Source organism: Diospyros lotus, chromosome 13 (genome assembly GCF_014633365.1).
Source record: "Diospyros lotus cultivar Yz01 chromosome 13, ASM1463336v1, whole genome shotgun sequence".
NCBI classification, from domain to species: domain Eukaryota; kingdom Viridiplantae; phylum Streptophyta; class Magnoliopsida; order Ericales; family Ebenaceae; genus Diospyros; species Diospyros lotus.
In genome coordinates, this window is record NC_068350.1 from 10,673,934 (window position 1) to 10,697,088 (window position 23,155).

The 23,155-nt window shown below is 37.7% G+C and overlaps 1 protein-coding gene and 1 non-coding gene across 8 annotated transcripts; both read right to left on the reverse strand.

The window, feature by feature from the left end:
* Nucleotides 1–89: 89 nt before the first annotated feature.
* On the reverse strand, nt 90–21,789 carry LOC127788601 (PRA1 family protein A1-like). Of its 7 annotated transcripts, XR_008020428.1 has the most exons (9): nt 21,386–21,789; nt 20,925–20,965; nt 20,723–20,801; nt 18,716–18,802; nt 18,497–18,585; nt 18,334–18,405; nt 18,113–18,240; nt 16,893–16,997; nt 90–494 (listed from the first exon to the last, which is right to left on the reverse strand). XR_008020428.1 is itself a non-coding variant. In XM_052317079.1 (8 exons), exons 1-7 carry the CDS (start codon nt 21,541–21,543, stop codon nt 18,137–18,139), a joined length of 630 nt encoding a protein of 209 aa, XP_052173039.1. In that variant the 5' UTR covers nt 21,544–21,789; the 3' UTR covers nt 90–429; nt 18,113–18,136. The 7 variants fall into 7 exon arrangements, 6 of the variants coding, with proteins under 6 accessions (XP_052173039.1, XP_052173035.1, XP_052173034.1 ...); XM_052317079.1 differs by lacking the exon at nt 16,893–16,997 and having other exon boundaries at nt 90–429; XM_052317075.1 differs by lacking the exon at nt 16,893–16,997 and having other exon boundaries at nt 90–489.
* A 70-nt stretch (nt 21,790–21,859) lies between these two features.
* Nucleotides 21,860–21,933, reverse strand: TRNAV-CAC (transfer RNA valine (anticodon CAC)). Its single transcript has one exon. It is a non-coding gene; the product is annotated as a tRNA-Val (tRNA).
* Between the last annotated feature and the right edge of the window lie 1,222 nt (nt 21,934–23,155).

Sequence of the window (23,155 nt, forward strand, 5' to 3'; positions counted from 1 at the left end):
AGGGCTCTGAAAGGTCATACTAGCTCAAAATTATTAGCAATGCTTACAGTAATTAATATAAGTAACTAGAAGTACATCCATTAACCATATATCAAACCATATGCATAATGAGAAAGTGTGTTAATAATAGACCATTTACCCAAACTAAACACAAAAGGTTAGTTGCAAGACTCGCTGGTTCAAACAATTACTACTGTGAATAGTAATACAGGCCTTTATGCTCATTCAGGAATTATATAAACATCCTCGGCCAACTGCACTGGAGAAATCTGCAGATCTCTCCTGGGTAACATAGACGATAACTGGCCAGTGTCCGCTTTGGCTAAAACAAGAATTTCAGACAATTTACAATACATTGATGATCTGCACAGATTGGCAGCCTCTCATGTGAAAGTCAACATCACAACCTCAAAAGTAGTCATTATACCCCTGCAGCAAGCCAGGTCCAGATTCAGAGAATGCGCTGCACAAGCTTCTGAACTAGCAACACTACCCTACATGGATAAGCAGGTGCATCTGTTAAAACCCCAATCAGCAGATTTTTCTGAAAAACCAGAAGATAATACTCGTTTCTGTAAAGCCCAATCCAGTACAGGATGTCTTATAATATGTTATGTTCCCAAGTTTTAGAGCTTTTTAGTCTTCGATCTGACAAGTAGAAAAAAATCCATGTATGGCAACTTGTATTGCTTCTGATGCCATGCACAAAGACTACCGTCTACACCAATCTAACAAAAAAAACCCTAAATGATGCAACAGAAATCTGAGGTGATCACTGATTACAAGCATAGCCATATAGAAAACTGCAAATTGCAATGGCTTGGCTTATGAACCAAGAGTAATGGATGCATTCCACAAGAAAACACTGATTAATTTTCATTTAGGAAACTTGATTTGCACTTTACCACCAAGTGAAGGAAAATCTTTGAACAAGCCAAAGTAAAAGTTAAAAGAATAAATAAATTTGCCACAGTAAAAGAAAAATATTCTCCATGCAAACTGCAACTTGCTAACCTAAAAAAGTGAAATTGGGAGTAATTGTACTGTACCAGTCTAGACTTGTGACCCAATGAAACAGGTCAAGATAAGGCCGTGGTAAAATCACCATGCATGTGCTAAATGGAATACCATGACTGAGTGCATATATGAAGAGGTTGATCCGCAACCACGCACACACGTACAAAAATCATCCTCACCCACAATATGAAGGTACCATAAGTAAGCTCTCAAAACATATTTTCACTCTCTCATCTTTCACCATTCAAATATTTCTTTTGGTGACGGATGGAGTTTTTGAAGTGTTTGACTAGGAAGCAGAGACATCGTGCATTTTCATAAGAGGTTATAAAATATGCCTATTTCAAGCATGAAAAACTTTTTAGTGCAGTTTTCTTGATGTTTGGATTTCATTCTTAATGCCTGTCATCTGGGATGGCATGGAGGCTGTTTCAGAAGAGTATTTGGAGCAATCTGGACTTCCAGAAGTCCAATCAGGTTTAGTTTGCATGCCAAAACTTCACATAGCCCTAACTTTCAATCGGGGAGGAGTTATGGGCTCCATAAAAAATCATTGGAAAGCTTATTCAGATCCCTACACTGTGCCTAAACCACTAAACCGTTTAGGGGTCATTCCAGGCCTCAAAATCCATCAAAACTACCAGTTTTGGACCCGTTTTTCTATTTTTTGTGTCGTCTTCTTTAGTATTTTATTTCCATTTTACTTTTTTTCCCCTACTAGGGTTTCTTCTTAGTATTAAAGACTTGTAGGCTTCTGGCCGTGGGGGATTTTTGGCATCATTCTAAAGTCCTGAGTAAATTCAGCCTCCCATATCATGATTCTGCATGTTTTTTCCAAGTTAGTCGATGAACTCAACTTGTATAACAATCCCCGCTGCATCACGAGAGATTGTTGTATTAATTTTGGTGATGTTTTGATGATAGTCATTGTTTTCACAAAACTTTAATAAAAGAATCTTGAAACATTCATTTTAAAGTCAAATGTCAAAGTCTCATGTTAAAAATTGTAGACTAGTCCTTATAACTGCCGACTGGCCCATATAGACTTTTGAAAATTAGTCGACCAGTTTTCTCACAAAAATTCCAATAGCCAACTGTACTTGATTTCTGCAGGTGGGATTTATCAATCCTTTTGGCCCCAACGGCTATATTTATTGAGAGGCCATGAAGACTATAAGTAAGAGACCATTTGAAGTTCAAGAGAGTTGATGAAATTGGGCTTTCAAGTTTTCAATATTATATACTCTCAAGCTTCATTGTTTTTCACTCTCATTTTTCTATCAAGACTTTTTCATAATTGTAAAGATTTCTTCAAGCCTTGTTCTAGATAGATTTTAGAGAGAATGGTATGAGATTTGGTTCTCTTTTTATTTCTCTTGTATTGTATTTTTCCTAGCGGGCATTGCTAGAAGAACTAGCAAGGATTACTAGTTAGTTAATATAGTGAATTTCTTAATCTCTAGTGGGGAGCTAAAATAGTGGATGTAGACTGAGTTGAGCCGAACCACTCTAAATTATTGGTCATTTGCACATTTGATTTATATCTTTTTGCTTTTAGCTCACTGCTTTCATCTCTCTTTAAAACTTCTACAAATTTTGAAAAGTTATTGAACACCCAATTGAACACCCCCCCCCCCCCCCCCCTTTTGGGGGTGGTGCCATTCTATTACACAATCCTAACATAGATACCTTAATTTGAATGATTGTCAACTAGGTCAAACCAACAAATTTCTGGACCAAACTGTCAGAATTGAATTCTGACAGGGGAAATGCTCATTGAATTGAGAAATAAAGGGGGAAAGAACAGAGAGAAATGAGGGAGCAAATGAGAACTAGGACAAGAGAAGTGAGAAGAAAGGCGGGAGAAATTGCATTGATATTACTCAACATGCCTTTGGAGCGGTATCAGTGTGCTTTTTATACTGATCTGGCTCAAAGAAAAGGCGCCAATGCACCCACATGATCAACAATTACAAATTATTTGAATTTGAAAATAGGCTGAACTGCCTAACTAATGTTCCTGCCTATTCAACGGGCTAATTACAATTCAACCGGCTACCTACAATTACAATCCCATGACATAGGGGCTTTGACTTGGTCGAATGATAAACCTTGCCAGCATGTCTTTGATCAATTTCTCAATCTTTGCTTTTTGTTTAGGGGGGTATCTATAGGCTCTAATGTTAATCGGTTTAGTATTAGGTTTAAGAATGATGGAATGGTCATAGTGTTTGTGGGGGAGGAAGTGAATGAGGTTCTTCAAATAAGTCCTTAAGCAAAAGTTTATTGAGTAAATCTAATTCATGTACCTTCCACTGATGACTATCAAGGATTGTTTCCCTTTTCCCCTTCTATTCCGGCTCCCCCTCCACATGTTCAACTACATGGATTGAGAAGAGTTGAGCCACTTGAGTCCATTTTGACTTCAAAATTTTCTACAGCTTCCTCCCTGTTATCATTTTACACACCCCGGTCTCAAGACTACCCATGAGAGACATCCTCCTGCCTTCTTTCTCAAACGCAACTTCCATTTTGTTGAAGTCAAAGCTTATAGGACTAACTCCCTTCATCCAGTCCACTCCAAGGACTATATCAAATCCCCCCAATTTAAGCAGCCTTAAGTCTACTTCAAATGTTTCCCCGTGCATTTCCCAACAAAATCCCACACAAGTAAACTTGAACATCACCTTGTGACCATTTGCCACAGTCATGGACAGTGGTTGGGCTCCCGTCAATTCACACTTCAGCTTCTTGGCTCTGTTACGACTCGGGGGGGGGGGGTACATTAGTCATTAGGAAGTTGTTGTAAACTGTGTAACAAACTATGGTTAGGTAGTTAGAACAAGCCTAACTAATTGGGGGTGGCAATTAGCTCTTCTAATTGTAAGAAGCGCCTTATAAGAAGACTGTTGTAGAAGGAAAGAGCATCGATTGATTGAATAACAGAATTCTCTTCTCTCTTTCTTCTCTTCTCTCTCATTCATCTCTCTTACCCTCTCTCATTCTTTCTCCCTAAATTTCTACCTTTCTTTTGGAATTCTTCTCAGAATTCCCTCAATTGCCCAGCCCTTAATCGAAGGGCTTGACAGGCTGTTCCCTCATCAAGGAAGCTATGAGTCCTTCCACTATTGATCAACACCATGAGCCTGCTATCCTATACCTACCATTCTATCCTAATGATCTTACTGTTGGTGAGACCTCTAAGGGCATGAAGTGAAATCTCCACATTTTCCTCTCCTTCCGCTCCAACCTGAGTGATCTCCCCATCGTCAATCTCCTATGTTTCCTCTTCTCCTTCCAGTAGCAAGGGCTGCCTCCGACATTGGTGCCCTGGGGTATACCTACCCCCACAACGGAAGCATAATCCCTGATTGCTTCCTCTATTTTGCAAGCTTCCCACTATTTATAGGAATGGGAACAATAGCAGTTGAATTGCTCACTCCTTTGCCTCCGTAATTGTTTCTTCCTTCTTCCCTTCCCGCACCTTTGCCACCATATTGGAGTGTTCCCATGTTCATGCTCCCCATTTGCCACCTTTACTTCTTATTAACGCCTCCACTGTCAATTCTTACAGCCATGCACACTCGGCTGCTTGTTGATCGTCTTAGGTTGTTGCATCTTAACAGTACGCCTCAACTCTTCACATAATCCACTCACAAAACTAGAAACAAAATACCCCTCTATGAGATGTGGATCCAAAATCAACACAAGTGACTTAAGCTCCTCAAATCTCAATTGAAGGGAAGGGACCACACTAATCCCTCCTGACGTAGTTTGTTGAACTCCTCTACTACGTCCATCATATTTCTATTACCAAACCATTCAAAAAAATCCTCTGCAAATTCAGCCCATTGACACCCTTCCTTAGCACCTATCCACCCGTGGAACCACGTGTCCCCATCATCATTGAGGTAAGCAACGGCAAGAGTCACTCGATGTTGTTTAGGCACATGATAGAAAATAAATATCCTCACACCTACATAGCCACCACCTCGAATTCACCCCATCAAAGATGGGAATCTCCAACTTCAGAAATGGAAAACTAGGCTGATGAGGAACAACCTGAATTTCTTGTCTCTTGTCCATGGTATTCTCCCCTACTGCCACTGAATCTGCCTCAAATTTAAAGGCATCCTCAATGCATGAGGCTAGAATGTGTCCCAATACGATTGAGTCAGATTAGGAGGGAATTCTATAGAGTCTTCCCTAATTGTGGCTCATAAACATTCTCATGAACATCTGCGTCTGATCCTTCAATTGGTTGTGTTGTTACCGACTCTCTTCCAGCCATTGCTCCATGGCTTCATCAATTCTTCTTTCCACCACTGTCTCCACGGACAACTCCATACTTCTCATTCGAATCTAAATATCGACCACCATCACTATAACTTGTTGCAACTATGCCTCCATCTGCTTCATGCGGGTGCCATCGGTCATGGTGAAAACGAAGGATGATCTTCGCCCAAGATCATGCTCTGATACCAAAATGTCATAATTGAATTCTGATAGGGGTAATTCTCCTTGAATTGAGGAGAATTGGGAAATAAAGGGGGAAAGAACAGAGAGGAATGAGGGGGGGGGGGGGGGGGGGAAACGAGAATTAGGAAGGGAGAAGATAGAAGAAAGGCAAGAGAAATTGTGGACGAGCAGACAAGATGTCTCTGAAGGAGAGTTCGACGATTCATCAAAGCGGAAAAGCAGGTTGATTTGCAACTGATTTTTTCGAGGTTGTTGCAAGTGCTGTTAGTAAGGTGAAGCAAAATATTCCAGCGAGTTCGATTGCCGATCATAATAGAAAGGGAGAAGTAATGCTCGGCTCGGAAGTTGCAATTAGTTTTAACGAAAATTTCAGATAGCAACAAAAGGATGTACAGAACTCTTGCTCCTTGATCTTCGAAGTATGTCATTTGTGAAAAGTCAGCTAAGGGGAGCAACGCACGTAGGAGACCATTGGAGCCTCAATTGCAATAGAAGGATGTTGCATTTTCAGTGAGATGTCCTGCTCAGGAAGCCTTTGGAAGCAATGCACACATGAGATAGTTGGAGCCTCAATGGTAGCAGAAGAAGGCTACATTTTTAGTTGGAAACAACAAGAATCATGAACAGTTTAGCCAGAAAAATTAGGCATGAGAAAAGTTGGATAATGAATATAGCCGAGTTGACAAGAAAACAAGCAGTGGGATACATGGAGCGTGTAAGGAATTCGGCCATATGTTACACAAGCAACTACAAGAGTTTGTGATGGTACTGACTAAAAGTATCACTACAGCTTTCCTGCTAAATTCTTCAATGATTATCGCGGGAGTTTTAATCCAAAGAAATTCCTTATAATGGAGCAGCCAAAAGGGATGGCAGGAAACCGATTCACTACTTACCTCCAAGGCAGAGTGGAAGAAGTATACCGATTTAGACGAAATTGGCAAGGAAGATGCCAACTTGTTACCCCCATTGGCTAGTGCATGGGCTTAAGGATTTGGTGGTGTTCTAGATCAGAAGTTTGTGGGAAATGGAATAGCATTAGATCAGGAAAATCTAATTGAAGGACCATCAATCTACATAGATATTGGGGCTGGAATCCTTCCTCTAATTTTTGACCAACAGAAAGCCAAGGATTCTTTGGCTTGGTTGGCAACGAGAAGGTGGAGACTGCACTAGCTGGAGGATATCTTACTACCAACATAAAAGGCTCTAGCACTGAACAATACGATGGTGTTGCCAATCTAGAAGAGGCAAGCCAGATTGCAGAAGGTGTGAACCCGTTGTCAGTGTTGGGGGTAATAGAGGTAACTAAAGCAGGGATTTCAAGGGAGTGGGGCACACTCGCTGAAAAGAGAGATGTTGATTTCTCTTTCAGCCGAGGGAAATCTTTTATGAGTTATGACCCTAAAAGTAGTTCTCTCCACCAGCAACAAATTCAAATTGGCGAGGAATTTTGGAAACCGGTTGTAGTTGGGGAACAGCTAGGGGAGGTAGCTGAAGAAGTCATAGGTTTTGCCGAAGGAAACAAAATTCCCGTTGTTGTGTTGGTTCTTCCTCCAGTTGGCAAATCCAAATGCTTGTCTATTGCATTGACGGATGAACAGATGGTTGGAGGACTAGTTAGTCAACCCTCTGAGTTCAAAATAGCCAACATAGAAGATGATGAGAAGAGGGGAACATATGTGGTAACTGGTTGGATGTGTGAGTTTCAGAATGATCGTCGTTTGAAGGCTATAGGGTTCTAGGTTCCAGCTGCCACCTACGAAAAAGAGCGGCTAAATTCATTAAAGGTGCTTAATGTGGATATATTGACAGGTTTTGGCATCATATTGGATCTCAGACTATGGGTACCAACAATCTTAATTTGGTAGCTATTACAAACCCAAGGGAAATGATATGTTACTTTTTGGAGATAAATGCAAACTTGACTACAATATTCATCATTTCTGTTCCAGTTGATGAGAACCTAAGAATGAAGAAGAAGAGACCTAGAAGGAGAAAGAAGGATAACCTAGATAAAGAAGGCTGGGATTGAATGAGCAATGGCTACTTGCTATAAGTTCTTGGGGACAAGAACTCTATCAAGGAGGGGGGAATTGTCATGACCCTATGAGCAATAAAGGAGGAATATGGTAATAGGCTTATAATAGTTGTTAAGAAATATTTTACAAGTTGTTAGGGGCACATGGGTACTGTTAGGAATCAGTTAACAACTAACTAAGGCCTATAAAAAGGCTACTTGTAAGAGGTTGGAGATATGGATAATGAAATGAAAATTCTATCTTCTTAATTCTCGCTATCCCTCTCTCATTATGTTATAATAATTTCACAACTCTCCCTCAATGACACTCGCACTTGCAAAAAAGACCCTCTCATAGAATCTCTCAACTCCTTACAACAACAAGAATTAATGAAACATAGAAAGAACGAACATGAAATCGAAAACAAGAACACCAACAAATTTATTCTGGTTCAGTCCTTTAAAGAAGACCTACATCCAGATCGCCTCAGACACTTATCTTCACTATCTTGAATGAAAAACTCAAGGATTATATGCACTACAACTCTCAACAGCCTTATACCCAAAACTACAATGAGTTTCTCAACCCGAGATTACAAAGATATCCCCCTCTTTACTCTCAAGTTTGTCCTTGCGCATACTCCTCCCATGTTCTCGCCACAAGACAGAATAGAAATGCCTTTAATGCCTCTTACTCAACCTCTATTTATACATCATAGAGGCGGTAAACAGAAACTAACTAAAAAATCAATAGTTTCAACCAACTAACCAGACTATACTGCTATCCAAACTTTCTAGAAACAATCCTTCTAGAATAACACAAGTAATATACAAATGCTAATAGAAAAAACCCCTCCCAAGACAACCTAAAGCTAATCTAATACAAATGATTACAACAAATTCTCCACCCACTTGATTTGATTTACTTCCTCAAGATATTCTTTTCTGCTACCTGTATCTTCACATATTGCCCCGATTTTGCTTCAGACATGTCTTGGAATCAATTGCAATATCTCCAAGCAATGCTTTAGCTTTGAAACTGGCACAACCTTTGTAAAAATATCGGCTGCATTTTCCTCACCTGAAACTTTGATTAGAATAACAATTTTCTTTTCAATTAACTTGTCTGATAAAATGATATCTTATGTCTATATGCTTTACTCTTTCATGATGAGCTTGGTTTTTAGACAAATGGATTGCACTTTGACTATCACACATCAAAGTGGTCTTAACCTCTACTCCTAAAATCTCACTTACTAATCCTTTTAGCCACATAGCCTCTTTAAAGGCATCTGAAAAAGCTATCTATTCTGCCTCGGTAGTTGATAATGCTACCACATGTTGGAGACTTGATTTCCAACTAATAGTGGAGTTTCGTAATCTAAAAACATAACCAGTTGTGGACTTTCGTTTATCAATATCAACAACATAATCAGTATCCACATATCCTAGGATTATAGGCTGATCTTCTAGACTTTCACCACCATAAGACAAAGCATAATCAATGGATCCTTTTAAATATCTGCACATCCACTTAACAGCTAACCAGTGAGGCTTGCCTAGATTAGCCATGAACCGACTTATGACACTCATTTCATGTGCCAAGTCGGGTCTTGTGCAGACCATACCATACATTAACCTGCCTACTGCACTTGAGTATGGTATATTGGCCACGTCTCCTTTCTTCCTTCCTCATCCTTTGGAGACTATTCTGACTACAATTTAAAATGAGATACAAAAGGAACACTAACAATCTTTGCATTTGTCATTCCAAATTTGGACAACAACTTTTCTAAGTATGATTTTTGAGATAGATAGATTTTCCATCTGCTCTAAATGAAGGTTCAATTTAGCTGTGATGGCCAGCAACACCCTTATATAAGTATGCCTTACAACAGGAGAAAATACTTCATTAAAATCTATTCTTGGGACTTGGGTAAAGCCTCTAGCAACTAACCTAGCTTTGTACCTAGGCTTGGGATTTTCTCCAACCCCTTCCTTGATTTTAAACAGCCATTTGCAGCCAACTACCTGCTGCCCTTTAGGTCTCCCCACCAGTTTCCAAGTCTGATTTTTCTTAAGGGAAGCTATCTCAAACTGCATGGCTTCTACCCACTTATCAGAATTCTTAACAGATACCGCTTGTTCATATGTAAGTGGTTCTTCACCTGTTACTTCAGAAGCACTACTTAGGGCATAAGCTACTTAATCTAAGTAGCCATATCGTCGGGGTGGCCTAGAGTCAGGCTACCTGTCCCTAGCCACACTATACCAATCTAGGTTTGGTTGGTCTACTATGCTTGAGTCCATATCACTGTCATCTTCATCCCCTTCAAATTGGGATGATTCATGGTCATGGTTATCAGCTGGTTCAGGATCAGGTTCTGGTTCAGGAGAGTCTAGCTCTTTTTCAGGAATATTTTGGGATAGATTAGGGGAGATTTCCGAGATCTCCACCTGGATTGACTCTTTACTTTGATTCTCATCTAGCTGGGATTTATCTTTTCTTGCTTTCATGGTAGACCCCTTGAAACTATAATTCTCAGTCTTTCTGGTTCTAAGTTCTATAGTTTATATCCTTTGACACTAGATGGGTAACCTATAAACAAGCATTTCTTGGCTCTAGGCTCTAATTTTCCTTGTTTTACATGGGCATAGGCAAGACAGCCAAACACTCTAAGGTAGTCTAGGTTTGATTTATGCCCTGTCCACCTTTCATATGGGGTTAGAAGATTTATTGTTGTGGATGGAGATCGGTTTATTACATGGGCTGCTGTGGTGACAACTTCCCCCAAAAATGATTTAGATAAATTTGCATAGGACAACATGCATCTAACCCTCTCTAAGAGGGTTTTATTCATCCTTTCTACAACACCATTTTGCCTAGGATTTCCGGGTGTAGTTAGGTGTCTAATAATCCCCCCATCTTTACACATTTGGTTGAAATCTTTATTACAAAATTCTAACTCGTTATCTGTTCTAATAGTCTTAATTTTCCTGCCTTTCTGGTTTTCCACCATAACCTTCCATGCCCTAAAAGTTTCAAATGTGCTATCTTTCGTATTTAGAAAATAAACCCATAACATTCTAGAGAAGTCGTCTATCATTGATAGAAAAAATCTAGAGCCACCATGGGATTCAGTTTAAGCTGGATTCCATAAGTCTGAGTGAATGTAGTCTAGGGGTTCTTTGGATGAGTGTATTGCTGTTTTACTTAATTTTACCTTTGTTGCTTTATCATATATACAAGATTCACACTTGCCTAAACCTATGGATTGACCTAAATCCAATATACCTTGCTTTGTGAGCTCTCTAAGGCCCTGCTCACTGATATGAGACATTCATAAATGCCATAGAGTTTCCTTAGATTTAAGGTTAGGACTTATAGATGAGGCTTCACCACATAATGTGGTTGCCTGCAAAAGGTAAATTTCATTTCTTAATACAGCCTTCATGCACACTAAAGACCCTTTAGCTATTTTAAAGACTCCTCCTTCACCTTTAAACTTTAAGCCATTTCTATCCAACTCCCCAAGAGAAACCAAGTTTCTCTTTAATTATGGAATATACCCAACGGCTGTGAGGGATCTATGGGAGCCATCATGCAATTTTAGCCTAATATCTCCTATCCCTTTTACCTCACATTCATGGTCATTACCTAGAAGGACCTTACCCCAATTAAAATTCTTAAAGTTTTGCAACCAGTGTCGTTTTGGAGTCATGTGAAAGGAGCAGCCCGAGTCTAGAACCCACTCTTGGCTTTCTGCACTTTCACTTACAACTAAAACTTCAGAACTATCATAACCACTATCACAAAGGTTTGCCCCTCCTCCTAAGCTTTCCTTCTCGGCTTGATCTTTCTTTCTCTTTGGACACAACCTCTTAATATGGCCTTCTTGCTAACAGTAATAGCACTTTATTGGCCCTTTTCCATTCCTAGATTTAGACCTTGATTTACCTTTATTTTTCTGATCTCTTTTAGTGCTTTTTGATCTTGCTATTAAAGTTTCACCGGGGTTGGATTTGCTATCCATCTTAATCCTTAATTCTTTAGAATTTAATGCCCCTATTACATCTTCTAAAGAAAGTTTGTCTCTACCGTGTTGGAGAATATCCACAAAGTTTTCATAGGACTTAGGTAATGAATATAGAAGAACTAGGGCCTTGTCTTCGTCATCATATTTCACATTTATGTTTTCTAAATCCAAACATAGTTTGTTAAAGTCATCTAAATGCTCCTAAAGCTTTTGATTATCATGCATTTTAAGATTAAAAAACCTGGCCTTGAGGAATAACCCACTAGATAGAGTCTTCTTGACATACAGATCTTCCAGTCTTTTCCAGATTTCGATCGCTAACTTTAACTTTGATACCTCCCTTAGAACTTTGTCTCCTAGTGTAGTGGCCCACTCCCGAATAGTCCCGCTAGCATAGGATATCCGAAAAGAGATCATCACAAGGATGATATACAACAGTAACATACAATAGCACATTACAATCCTTAGATAAATTAAGCGGAAGCCAACATAAAGGTTTACAACATCTTGGCACCATGGCCTACACAAAATGAAATACAAGGACACTAACAAATTTTACAACATAAAATTTCCTCACACATGCCCTCTTCACAAACACTAACATAGACCATCTAATTTGGGAGGTCTTAGTACACCTCTAACCCTGGGCTCTAGTCCCACTGGACTCGCCCTCAACCACTGCTTTACTTTTATCTGGAATGACATGAGAGTAAACAAGGTGAGCCATAAGGCTCAGCAAGTATATTTATAAAGCACAGAGATATAGAATCAAAGGCATGGATAATCAAGATAGAGTAAACAACTCTATGAGAAGATATTAGTATAACACAACTCATAAGTTTTACATTTACGTCAATTTCTCATACTGTGATTATTATACATACTATGTAGTCATTTCCATGCTCATGCACATGCACTAATAGTAAGGAATTTTTCACATAATTCCCAAGGCTCCTACGGCCAATATGTCCATACATTAATATATATGTATCATGAAAATACATCAACAAACAATAACAATTTGAGCCTAGCCTACCAAGTTGATGGCCACCTCACTCGCGTCATGCGCTTATACGATATCCTTTTCTCACCCATAGACATAGCCGTCGCGCAAAATAATAGATGCGCAAATCAATATAATCATGCATCACATAAGCATGTCCCAATTTCATGGCAATCATCAATGATCAAGAAAAATCCCACATAAAAAGGATTAATTGGCATTTTTTAGGAAATTTTTAGATTTCAAAGGGTAACTTCAAAGACCTATTTTGGGCTCGTTTCTTAGTCAAATTTTATGAAAGATATATCAAATCAAAGTCTCAGATCTCTAGTTTTTGAAACAATAATCGGATTCAGAATCAGAAATAATCACAATGAGTTATTGCTCAAAAACCGAAGCAAGGCAGAATTGCTATAGTAAAATTACAGCATTCTGGGCAAAATTCAACAAGACTTTTTAGGTTCAAATCATTACCAAAAATTTCAAATCCTATACTAAAACGAAGCCTATAATGTCTAGTTTACATAGAAACAAACGAATTGTAAATCGGATATAACCACAGAAAGTTATACCGCAAAAACTCAAGCAAGGTTGAATTACATGGAGCAGTAAGTTACGAATTTTTTTGTCAGAACTTAACAAGGCAGCCCTTTGGGGGTTCAAATCGAAGCCACAAAATTCAAGCCCTATATCAAATCAAAGCTAATAGAGTCTATTTTACAACGCAACAAACGGATCTCAAATCAGATATTGTTAAAGTTCATTTGTACTAGATTAGGGTTTGTAATGTGAGGGAAATATTATGTTGTATTTTATCGGTTATTTCTTTTAGAAGTTAGGGTCTGACCGAATGGGTTGTAATTGTCGGTTTTGGGTAGTCGGTCAAGAAGCTCTCCCGCCTTCTATGGCTTATAAATAGGGGCCGAGAGTTAGGCTTTCAAGTGTGCTTTCTATTCTGAGTTTACAGCTGTCTTGGGGCGAGATTGTGAAGTGAGGAAGAGTGGATATCTTTCTTGTGACAACTCTATATAGCTTTCAGGTTTATGGGCTAGGTGAGAGTTGGGTTTGAGTGCACTTGTAATCTTGTACTGATATTCAAGATAGTGGAGAAAGCAAGGGCGAAAGCCAAGCTGGATGTAAGTCTTTCATTGAGACCGAACCAGGGTAAATCTTGTGTGTGTTGTGCAGTACTTGGTTGGTTCTTGATTGTATTCTATTTGCTATTCATTTGCGAATTAGATAGAGAGTTCGTTCAGGTAAGTTTGAGTGATTGAGTGATCATATAGAGGGTGAGATCTAGGTTAACAGATATTTCTACTGAAAATTATGCCCAAAACAATAGAGCATCCGCAAGCTGCCACAAGCTGAAAATGGACATATGGGAATAATGCAAAACAACCCACAAATAATTGTTTTGCTCTAATCTAACCAAAAATATGTCATTCTTTGAAGGATTTTGGGGTAAATCAAGCCCCAAATGAAGATCCAACAAGATCCATTAATTTTGAAGAATTTTTTACAAAATATTTGCAAATAAAAATAAAGACTCGTTTTAAATCCAAAGATGGTGGTTTTTGCCATGGAGAAGCAAGATCTACTCAAAATGAGGGGAATTAAATAGGAAACTTGTAAATCAAAATAAAGAGAGAAAATCTTTCCTAACAAGAGAGATGCAAGGAGAACTTGCCTTGATGTTGATGGAAGATCAAAGAGAATGGGTTTTTCTTCAAGATCCAAGATCCAACCCTTGATGCTTCAAATCAAGATATGAAGAAGAAACTCTTGGAGAGAAAATGAAGGAAGGAAATGGGGAAGGGATTCTTGGGCAAGAAGATGAAGGAGAAACAGAAAGTCAACTCCGTAGACAAAATGACCATTTTGCCCTTTACACAAACACACAAGCCTCAATCATTTCATGCCCATTTTAGACATTTGCCACTCATTTAATTTTTCTTTTTAAATTTAAATCATCCTTTTGTAAATGGGCTCAAGCCCAAACCCATTCATCCTTCACATATAATTTAAACCCAACTCATTTAATTAGGCCCAACATCTCATAAAACCCAAAAGACTTATTTTTAACTTGGCCCAACACTTAAGTCCCAAAAGATTTATTTTTCAGTTGGTCCAACCCACTTCATTTAAAATCAACTATGGACTCAATCTATACATAGTTAGTCTCAATCCAATAAAAATGGTTTCATTTAAATTCTAACTACCATTTGCCATGGACTTTCTCACATTGGCCCAAATCTAACTTCATTAAACCCTCAATTCATTTTATTTAATTTCAAAATAAAGCCATTACATATATATACACCAAAATGAAATAAATATCAATAATGGCATAGACCCAACAACGGGTCGTTACACCTAGGCTCAGAATCAAAAGGCTTACAGCCTTCTTCTTGATCTTCGTCTGAGTCTCCTTCTAAGCAACAATTTTAAAGTCAGTGTCTCGGTTTTGGATGATGTCCCAATTGCCTCTGGTTCCAGCGCCCCTTCTAGGCCTTGACTGTAGAGGAACGCTTCCATCTTGATCCTCCATAGGCTGAAGTCGTTAGACCCATCGAATTTATCAATGTTGTACCTTGATGCAGTTGGCACCATATTGATTTGAGCCTTCAATTCAGTCTCCTTAGGTTTCTTGAAGAATCTTGAATGCCACAGAGATTATTGGCTCTAATACCACGTTGTTATAATAATTTCACAGCTCTCCCTCAATGACACTTGTACTTGCAAAAAAGACCCTCTCACAAAATCTCTCAACTCCTCACAGCAACAAGAATTAATGAAACACAGAAAGAACGAACATGAAATCGAAAACAACACCAACAAATTTATCCTAGTTCGGTACTTTAAAGAAGACCTACATTCGGACTGCCCGAGGCACTTATCTTCACTATCTTGAATGAAAAACTCAAGGATTATATGCACTACAACTCTCAACAGCCTTATACCCAAAACTGCAATGAGTTTCTCAACCCAAGATTACAAAGATATCCCCTCTTTACTCTCAAGTTTTTCCTTGTGCATACTCCTCTCACGTTCTCGCCACAAGACAAAATAGAAGTGCCTCTAATGCCTCTCACTCGACCTCTATTTATACACCATAGAGGCGGTAAACATAAACTAACTAAAAACCGGTAGTTTCAACCAACTAACCAAACTATACTACTATCTAAACCTTCTAGAAACAATCCTTCTAGAAGTAATATACAAATGCTAACAGAAAAACCCCCTCCCGAGACAACCTAAAGCTAATCTAATACAAGTGATTACAACACGTTCTTCTCTAATTCTCCCTTCCTTTTTTGTTGATTTCTTCCCCCTCCTTCATTTCTTCAATTATGATTTCTTCCCTGGTTCCTATCACAACCCTAACTAACCCTAGGGATGCCTATTCATGTATGACGAAGAAGATAACTAGGAGGTGATGTGGTAGCAACATTTTGGCCAACTTGGGTAGTTTGATGTTGAAGAAAGGTCATTTGATGGTATTATGATGGAGGAGCTAAAAGAAAACTAGATGGTGATTCAAATTGAGGTAAGGGACAAACTCATTTGTGAAACTCTTTTCTTGAACTCTTGTGACTCAGCTGAATAGTTCTTATGCATGAGATAATATTGTGGTCAAGGCATCTTTTCAGCATGTTAAGCATGATAAATTAACGCATTTGCGATGCTTGCTTATGCAGTTGAGTCATCATCTTAATTGCATTTTATATGTCTGCATGCATGAAAGACTTCTATCTTACAAAGAATATCACTCATCTTTGCACATTCTGACATTCATATGTACTAAGTATGTTTGTATCAATGTCAAAATCATATTTAGTACGTATTCAATGGCTCATGATATTTGGAATTTGAGCCTTTCTCCTCTATTTTTGGCAACCTCAGAGTGATGCTGACCCACTCAAAGCATATTTGGATGACCATTCGTTCTTGTACTTTATGGCTCATCTAGTGGGAGCGCAATTGTACAATCAAAAGAGGGAATTTTATTTTTCTATATGTTTTTGTCTGTAGAAAGCCATGTACAAGAAATAGAGACAATTAGCTAGTTAGGCAAACTATAGGGACAATTTTTCATTCATTATACAATTATTTATTTACTAAGTGACAGTTTTTCCTGTATATAACTACCACCATATGAGCAGTTACCATTTGTGTATAAATTTGTCCAGTCCAAATAATAAAATGATAAGTTTTGAGAAGTTTAAAATCCAAACTTTTTCATAGTATCAGGGCAGGGTTAGACGAAGAGTTCAGAGGGAGAAAGAGAGAGCAAGCAGTGAAGATGGTGAAGTTCTTGAAACCAAAATTGAGAAACCTTGATTTCCCAAGAGAAAACACTGCCATCATCGACCACGGCCCATCTCCAATCAGCTCCTTCATCTTCACCCACCATCGCCACATCCACACCAATAAAATAAATCTACACAAGAAGTCGGAGTAAATGTCATTCTCCACAAGATGGCACAAGAGAATGCCACAAAGGAGAAGTATTCCGGCCCTAAAGACACATCAAATCGGAATAAACTTCATCCTCCACAAAGAAGGCACAAGAAATATAGGATCCCGCAAAGGAGAAGTATTTCAACACTAAAGAAACAGCAGAGGCATTGTCAAGGAGACCTCTCAAACACCCAATATTTTAGTCATCTAACTAAAATATTGGCAACAACTCAATATGTTTAAAGTGACCTAAATAGACAAGCACATCATAAAAAAAAAAATTGAAGTTGAATTTCCCACATACCAAGGATCTACCAAAGACTATAGACATCCAAACCAAGGATCTATTGAAGGCTCAGTTTGAAGATGTGTGAAGATTCAAACCGGGCTTCCTTAATATTTACAGCCCAACTTAAGGAGGCGTGTAGAAAGCCATGTACAAGAAATAGAGACAATTAAGTAGTTAGGCAAACTACAAGAACAATTTTTCATTCATTATACAGTTATTTATTTTCGAAGTGGCAATTTTTTCTATGTGTAACTGCCATCATATGAGCAGTTACCATTTGTGTATAAATTTGTCCAATCCAAATAATAAAATAAGAAGTTTAAAATCCAAACTTTTTCATTGTCTTTCCTGGATGAGGTTTCTCTCAAATAAGTTATGCAAGCTTGCCAGTCCTTCCAACATCTTTGCAAAGATCCACCACCCCCTTTCAGTGCTTCATGATTGTAGTTTGGTTACCAAAAAACAAGTGTGTGATTGTCACAGTATGTGAATCCTATGCAACTAATTATGAATAAATGTATAATGAACTTTGTCCTAGTTTCAGGTGGAAAAAGAACTTAATGGGTCAAACTATAAAAACATATCATCTTAAGTAAAATTTGAAAGGGCATAATCAACTATACAATGACACTCAAGAAAGTAAAGTTCACAAACACATCAACAGCTGAAAAGCTGATCTTTAAAGCAGTGCAAAAATGGAGAAAGGTTAAACATATTGGAATGGTAAAAGCAAGACCCACTTCACATTGCAACCAACAAATGGATCTTAACAAAAAGACAAGGATCAAGCAAAAAAGTTGACTCACATCCATTATTCTCTGTGGAGGAAGCTACAGCTCACTATAATTGCGCCAAACTGCACGAAATTCCTCTCGGAACGTGTTCAAACGGGCTTTCAAGTTGGGTGTTCTAAAGCTTGCGTGAAGAACAGTGGCTGAGAGAGAGAGAGAATTAGCTATAGAAAATAAGCAAAATGTCAATGAGACAAGCCTAAAAATAATATCAAAAGAATGGAGGAGATTCATACCAAGAAGGCCAATGGCTAACGCCCATAGGACAGACAAGAGGCCACAAGAAACAAACCAAAGGATAAAACTCACTACAGAAATAGAACAATACAAGAGTGAGATAATATTTTTAATAACAAAATTTAAGATAAAAAGTTGAACTGGTTAAGATATTTCCCTTACCAGAAGAGAATATGAAGACAAACACCCAGCGAGGCCTTCCACATATATAAATGGTTCTTTTGGCTGATGGGCGACCACGAATAACAGGCCTGGATGTTTTTAGATGGTTAGAAGGATGCAGCCCACACCATTAGTTGGGAAAAGGCTTACTCAACTAAATTGATTAAAAGAAGCAGCGGTATTAAATGTTTGCAATTACAAGAAGAGCAGCACACTTACGTAAGAGGCGGCCTCATTTTTGCTGCTAAATGTGGAGACATCTGCCTCACAGTTCTGGTTACCTTCTCACTAAACGTACCTGCAAAGCTGTAGCACCAGCTGTTAGCAAAAATGACATGAATGCAGAGAGGACTCCCCACCCCCCCAAAAAAAAACCTTTTTCTCAGAAACTATTTTATCGGAAAAAGGATCTTATGCTAGTGAAGCACCCCTACTAAATCCAAAGAGGAAGTTACCTATGATAAAAATGAAGTACCATACACCTAGACTACTCTATGTAAAGAAGCAGAGGCATCCAGGGTAAGGGCTTCTGCCTTCTCTTCATTTTGCAACATAAACCTAATTCTTTCTACTAAAACCAATATAAAGAGAGATTAACAAGGGGAAACAACGGATAGAACTAGAACCCATTTGCATTTGGCAAATTTTTTATTTCTCAATATGTCCATTCTCAAAGTGCATCACATGAAGGCTTTAAAGGACCTTTGAAACTATAAAGATGTACAGGAACGATTTTTCCAAAGTGCTAAAAACTTCTTACTGGAATTCAAATCACAATTATGGACACACTAAATTGTCAATACCCATGTAATACATTAAGTGTGGTTTCACAACAAACTAGAATCAACTGAAGACCCATTTTCCTTTCCCCTCTGTGATAATCAATTCTTTAAAAAGATTGGCCAACTCTGGACTGGAACAGAGAGAAAAAATGAAGGTTCAAGATGAGGATGAACTGTGAATAACAAGCTAGGAAAAATAGTTCAACAATATGATGTACTGAAAATTGGAATTACAAGTGAGTCAAACACCCCATGAGACCCTTTCCTTATGCTACCAGCATAGGCAGCCAAACTATTAAATCAGATATGTATTTATATTTGTCAAAGCTGAAGTTGGAGTAAATCAAGGATTTAAAGTTCCAGTTATTGCAGCTTGAATTGAATTGGACAGTCCAAGGCTACTTAACAAACTACAGATATTTCAACCACATTGCATTTGAGGTGCTGTACCTTCACCTTCCTTGACAAGCCTTAAAACAGATCACGTGTATTTCCTAGTTTACAATTTTTCATATTGGTATTGGCATGTGAGCCTGTGATGCAAAGGTATAATTTAAAATACAAAACAAAAAGCAAGGCATAAAGCACCATTTACAAGGCAAAATTGAGCTTCAGGATTATTTCATGTGTAGTACAATTTGTAGCTCAGCCAAATGCATGCTTAAATCATTTACTTAAAACTAATAATACAAATAAGAGGATAAACACTATCAATTCAAAGAAAACTTATCAGCTTCCCAGTGACTTGCTGGAGAATCATAGACAGTCCATGTCAATTGCAAAAAGTGAGCATGAGTTGGTACAAGCATTTACCAATAAAAAGGGAACATAAAGTTCACCTCTTATCGCCCTCCCTAGGAAGGTTCCCTTTGCTTCTTTTTCTCAACAAATATATACAGAGAGGATCAAGTGATGGTAATAGCATAATGGCAGTAAACAGGGTATCCAATTCAGAAAGACAGGAGATAGAAATCAAAAAAGTTGCCAAAACCAAAATAGCAATACATTTAAAACTGATTGAAAATAATATTTTTCCACTTTTGCTTTGTTTACTAGATGTTCATATCTCACAACTTCTAAATACTTCTTTAGTTTTTCATATTGCTTTCATTACTTGATGTCCATATGGCATGACTTGTTTACTTCTGAATGCTTCTTTCTGTCCAACTACAAATTGTATTTTTGAATAGCAGCTAGCCAGAGGAAAACACAATGCATAAATTGAAGGCAGGAATATATTTGGATGCTAAAGAATAACATAACAACCTAGGTTTTCCAACATTACAAATTTAATGTTTTGAGAATTTTGAGATAGCAAATTTTAGCATTAGCAAATGTGAAATAAAACAATTGCTGTAACATTGAAGAAAATGCAAATTCCGACCACCAGTGGCATCATAAAGACAAATCAGGACAGGTTGAGAGAATGTTAGGTGAAGCCAACCTGTCATTTAGAAACGCAATGCTTAGAGCTGTAAAAGCAGCAGCAAGGACAGCAAGTGGCCTCCTCAGGAATCCCAACCCTGCAAATATAAAAATACAACCGCAAATAAGAATACGAACTTATCTCCAAAAAGAAAAAGGAAGCAAAAAATAGCGGAACAGCATTCCAGGATGAAAAAAGGGAAATTCATCCGTTGGCTTACCGAGAATGAATACGATCATGATGAAGTAATTTGTCCGGTAGCTGAAAAGAACAACCACAACATATAAACTTAAAATTAAAAACTCGTAAGGGCAAAAAAAGTATAGAGTAGGAAAAGAACGCCCACGCACATACAACTATTCTCTGGTTCCTCAGAAACACAAGGAAATTTAAGAAACAGATGCTTAAAACTCATATATCTCCTGTTTTCATATACGTTAGAAACCAAAAAATAACAGGAAAACTTCATTAAACTCCATACTGCCATGGTTAATTTTGTTGCGGGAACCCAAACAACGGCCAGAACCGAGTTCCGAATTTTTCCATTATCTAGAATATTCTCAGCAACCAAACAGAAGATAAAACTCGACGATAATAGCCAATTTCATTCAACTGAAATCAAAATCAAATACCTACATGATTATAATTAAATAGGAGATTGGAGCGGGTGGAGGATCTTACTAGTAGAGATTGCACTTGAGGCGACTGCTCCATTTCGAGTAAGATCGGGGAAAAGTGAATCTGGAGAAGAATTCAGAGAGAGGCCGAGGCGGTGACGACCACTCCACTTCACGGAGGGCTTCGATCAGATCTTCGGCGCTCACGGTGCTCCAGTCCATGTTTAACCCGGTCGAAGAGAGGAATGGTCCGAAACCCTAGCAGACGAAAACCAACTGAGGAAGATGAAAAAGCACACGAAAGGCAAGAATGGAGATAGAGCGAGAGAGAACAGAGGGGGTTTTGCGAGTTTGTAACTGTGTTGTGGATTTTGATTGCGCAATAAGTGATGGTTTTGGGCTTCGATGGGGGAAAACGTATAGAGAGAGAGAAAGAAGTTTATGATTAAATCGTAGGCTGCGGGCAACACGAAGAAGATGCGGAATGCGGAGACATCAAAACGTGGATGCGGAAGACAAAAGCAATATAAAATTCGCTTGTCTGAGCCCGGGTTCGAACCGGGGACCTCTAGTGTGTGAGACTAGCGTGATAACCAACTACACCACCCAGACGATGCAACTGCTTTCTCCGTTTCCTTCTGGTGTAGAATGTTTTACAATTTGAGGATAAAATTTATTTATAAACAAAAAAACCCCTCTCTTCCCACTATCAATCTTTGTCTCTGTCGTTATCGACGACACTAACACCGCCCTTCCCACTATCGAAATTACACGTTAACTCTTTTTTTTTATATTTTTTATTTTTATTATTTATCTTTTAATTTATTTAATTAAAATTATTAAATATAAAATATTTAATTAATTTATAATTCTAAAATTAAATTTAAAATTTAATATACATATATACACCATAGAATATAAAAATCTATATATATGTTTTTTATAATAAATTTTTTTTAATAAGGTTATTATATCACAAGTATTTTAAAAACTAAAAACAAATAAAAATTTAATTTTAAATTAATTTGTAAATAAATTTTATGCAAAATTTATTATGAACGAATTTCAAATCTTGAGATTTATTAATTCCAAACAAGCCTCCTATTTCAATGATTAGACCATAGTGGAATGAGATTTAACATAGTTGTATTTTGTAAAATAAATAAATAAATATATATGGATTAAAACTATGATGAAAAAAATTTTAAAAAATAAATTATGTTGAATAGTAGTTCATAGATTTGAAAGATGTATCAACTAACATATTATACAATTAGAAAAATGTTATACAATAAATTAAAATAAATTTAACTATAATAAAAATATATATAATAACAAAATAATAAAATTAAGCACCTATTCTCTTTGCTATTTTTAAGTCGTTTTTAGATTTCTAAAATATTGAAAACGTGTTTATTTTACTATTTTTAAAAATTATTGTCGAAAACAAAAAAAAATGTAAATGAAACCCAAAATAACAAAAAGTTGTTCTGATTGTTTCAATAAAAACAAGTGCAAAATCTCAAAACGCAGAAAACAACTCTCTGCCCACTTCTCTCTTTCTTCCCTTTCGTTCTCACCTTATGCCACAAATATGGCCGCAACAGATGAGATATTGTCCATCGTGACCATATTTGTGGTGACGTCTCCTTTCTTCTTTGTTGGTTTTATGCGGCTCAGATCTACCATTGTTGTCATTTGGGTTTCCACTATCGTCACTCCACCTTCTATCATCGATCTTGTATGATGTTGCTTAACGATTGTCAGCCTTTCAAGGCCATCGCTTGCCGCCATCGCATGGTCTTCTACCATGAATTTCTTCCATTGTGACCTT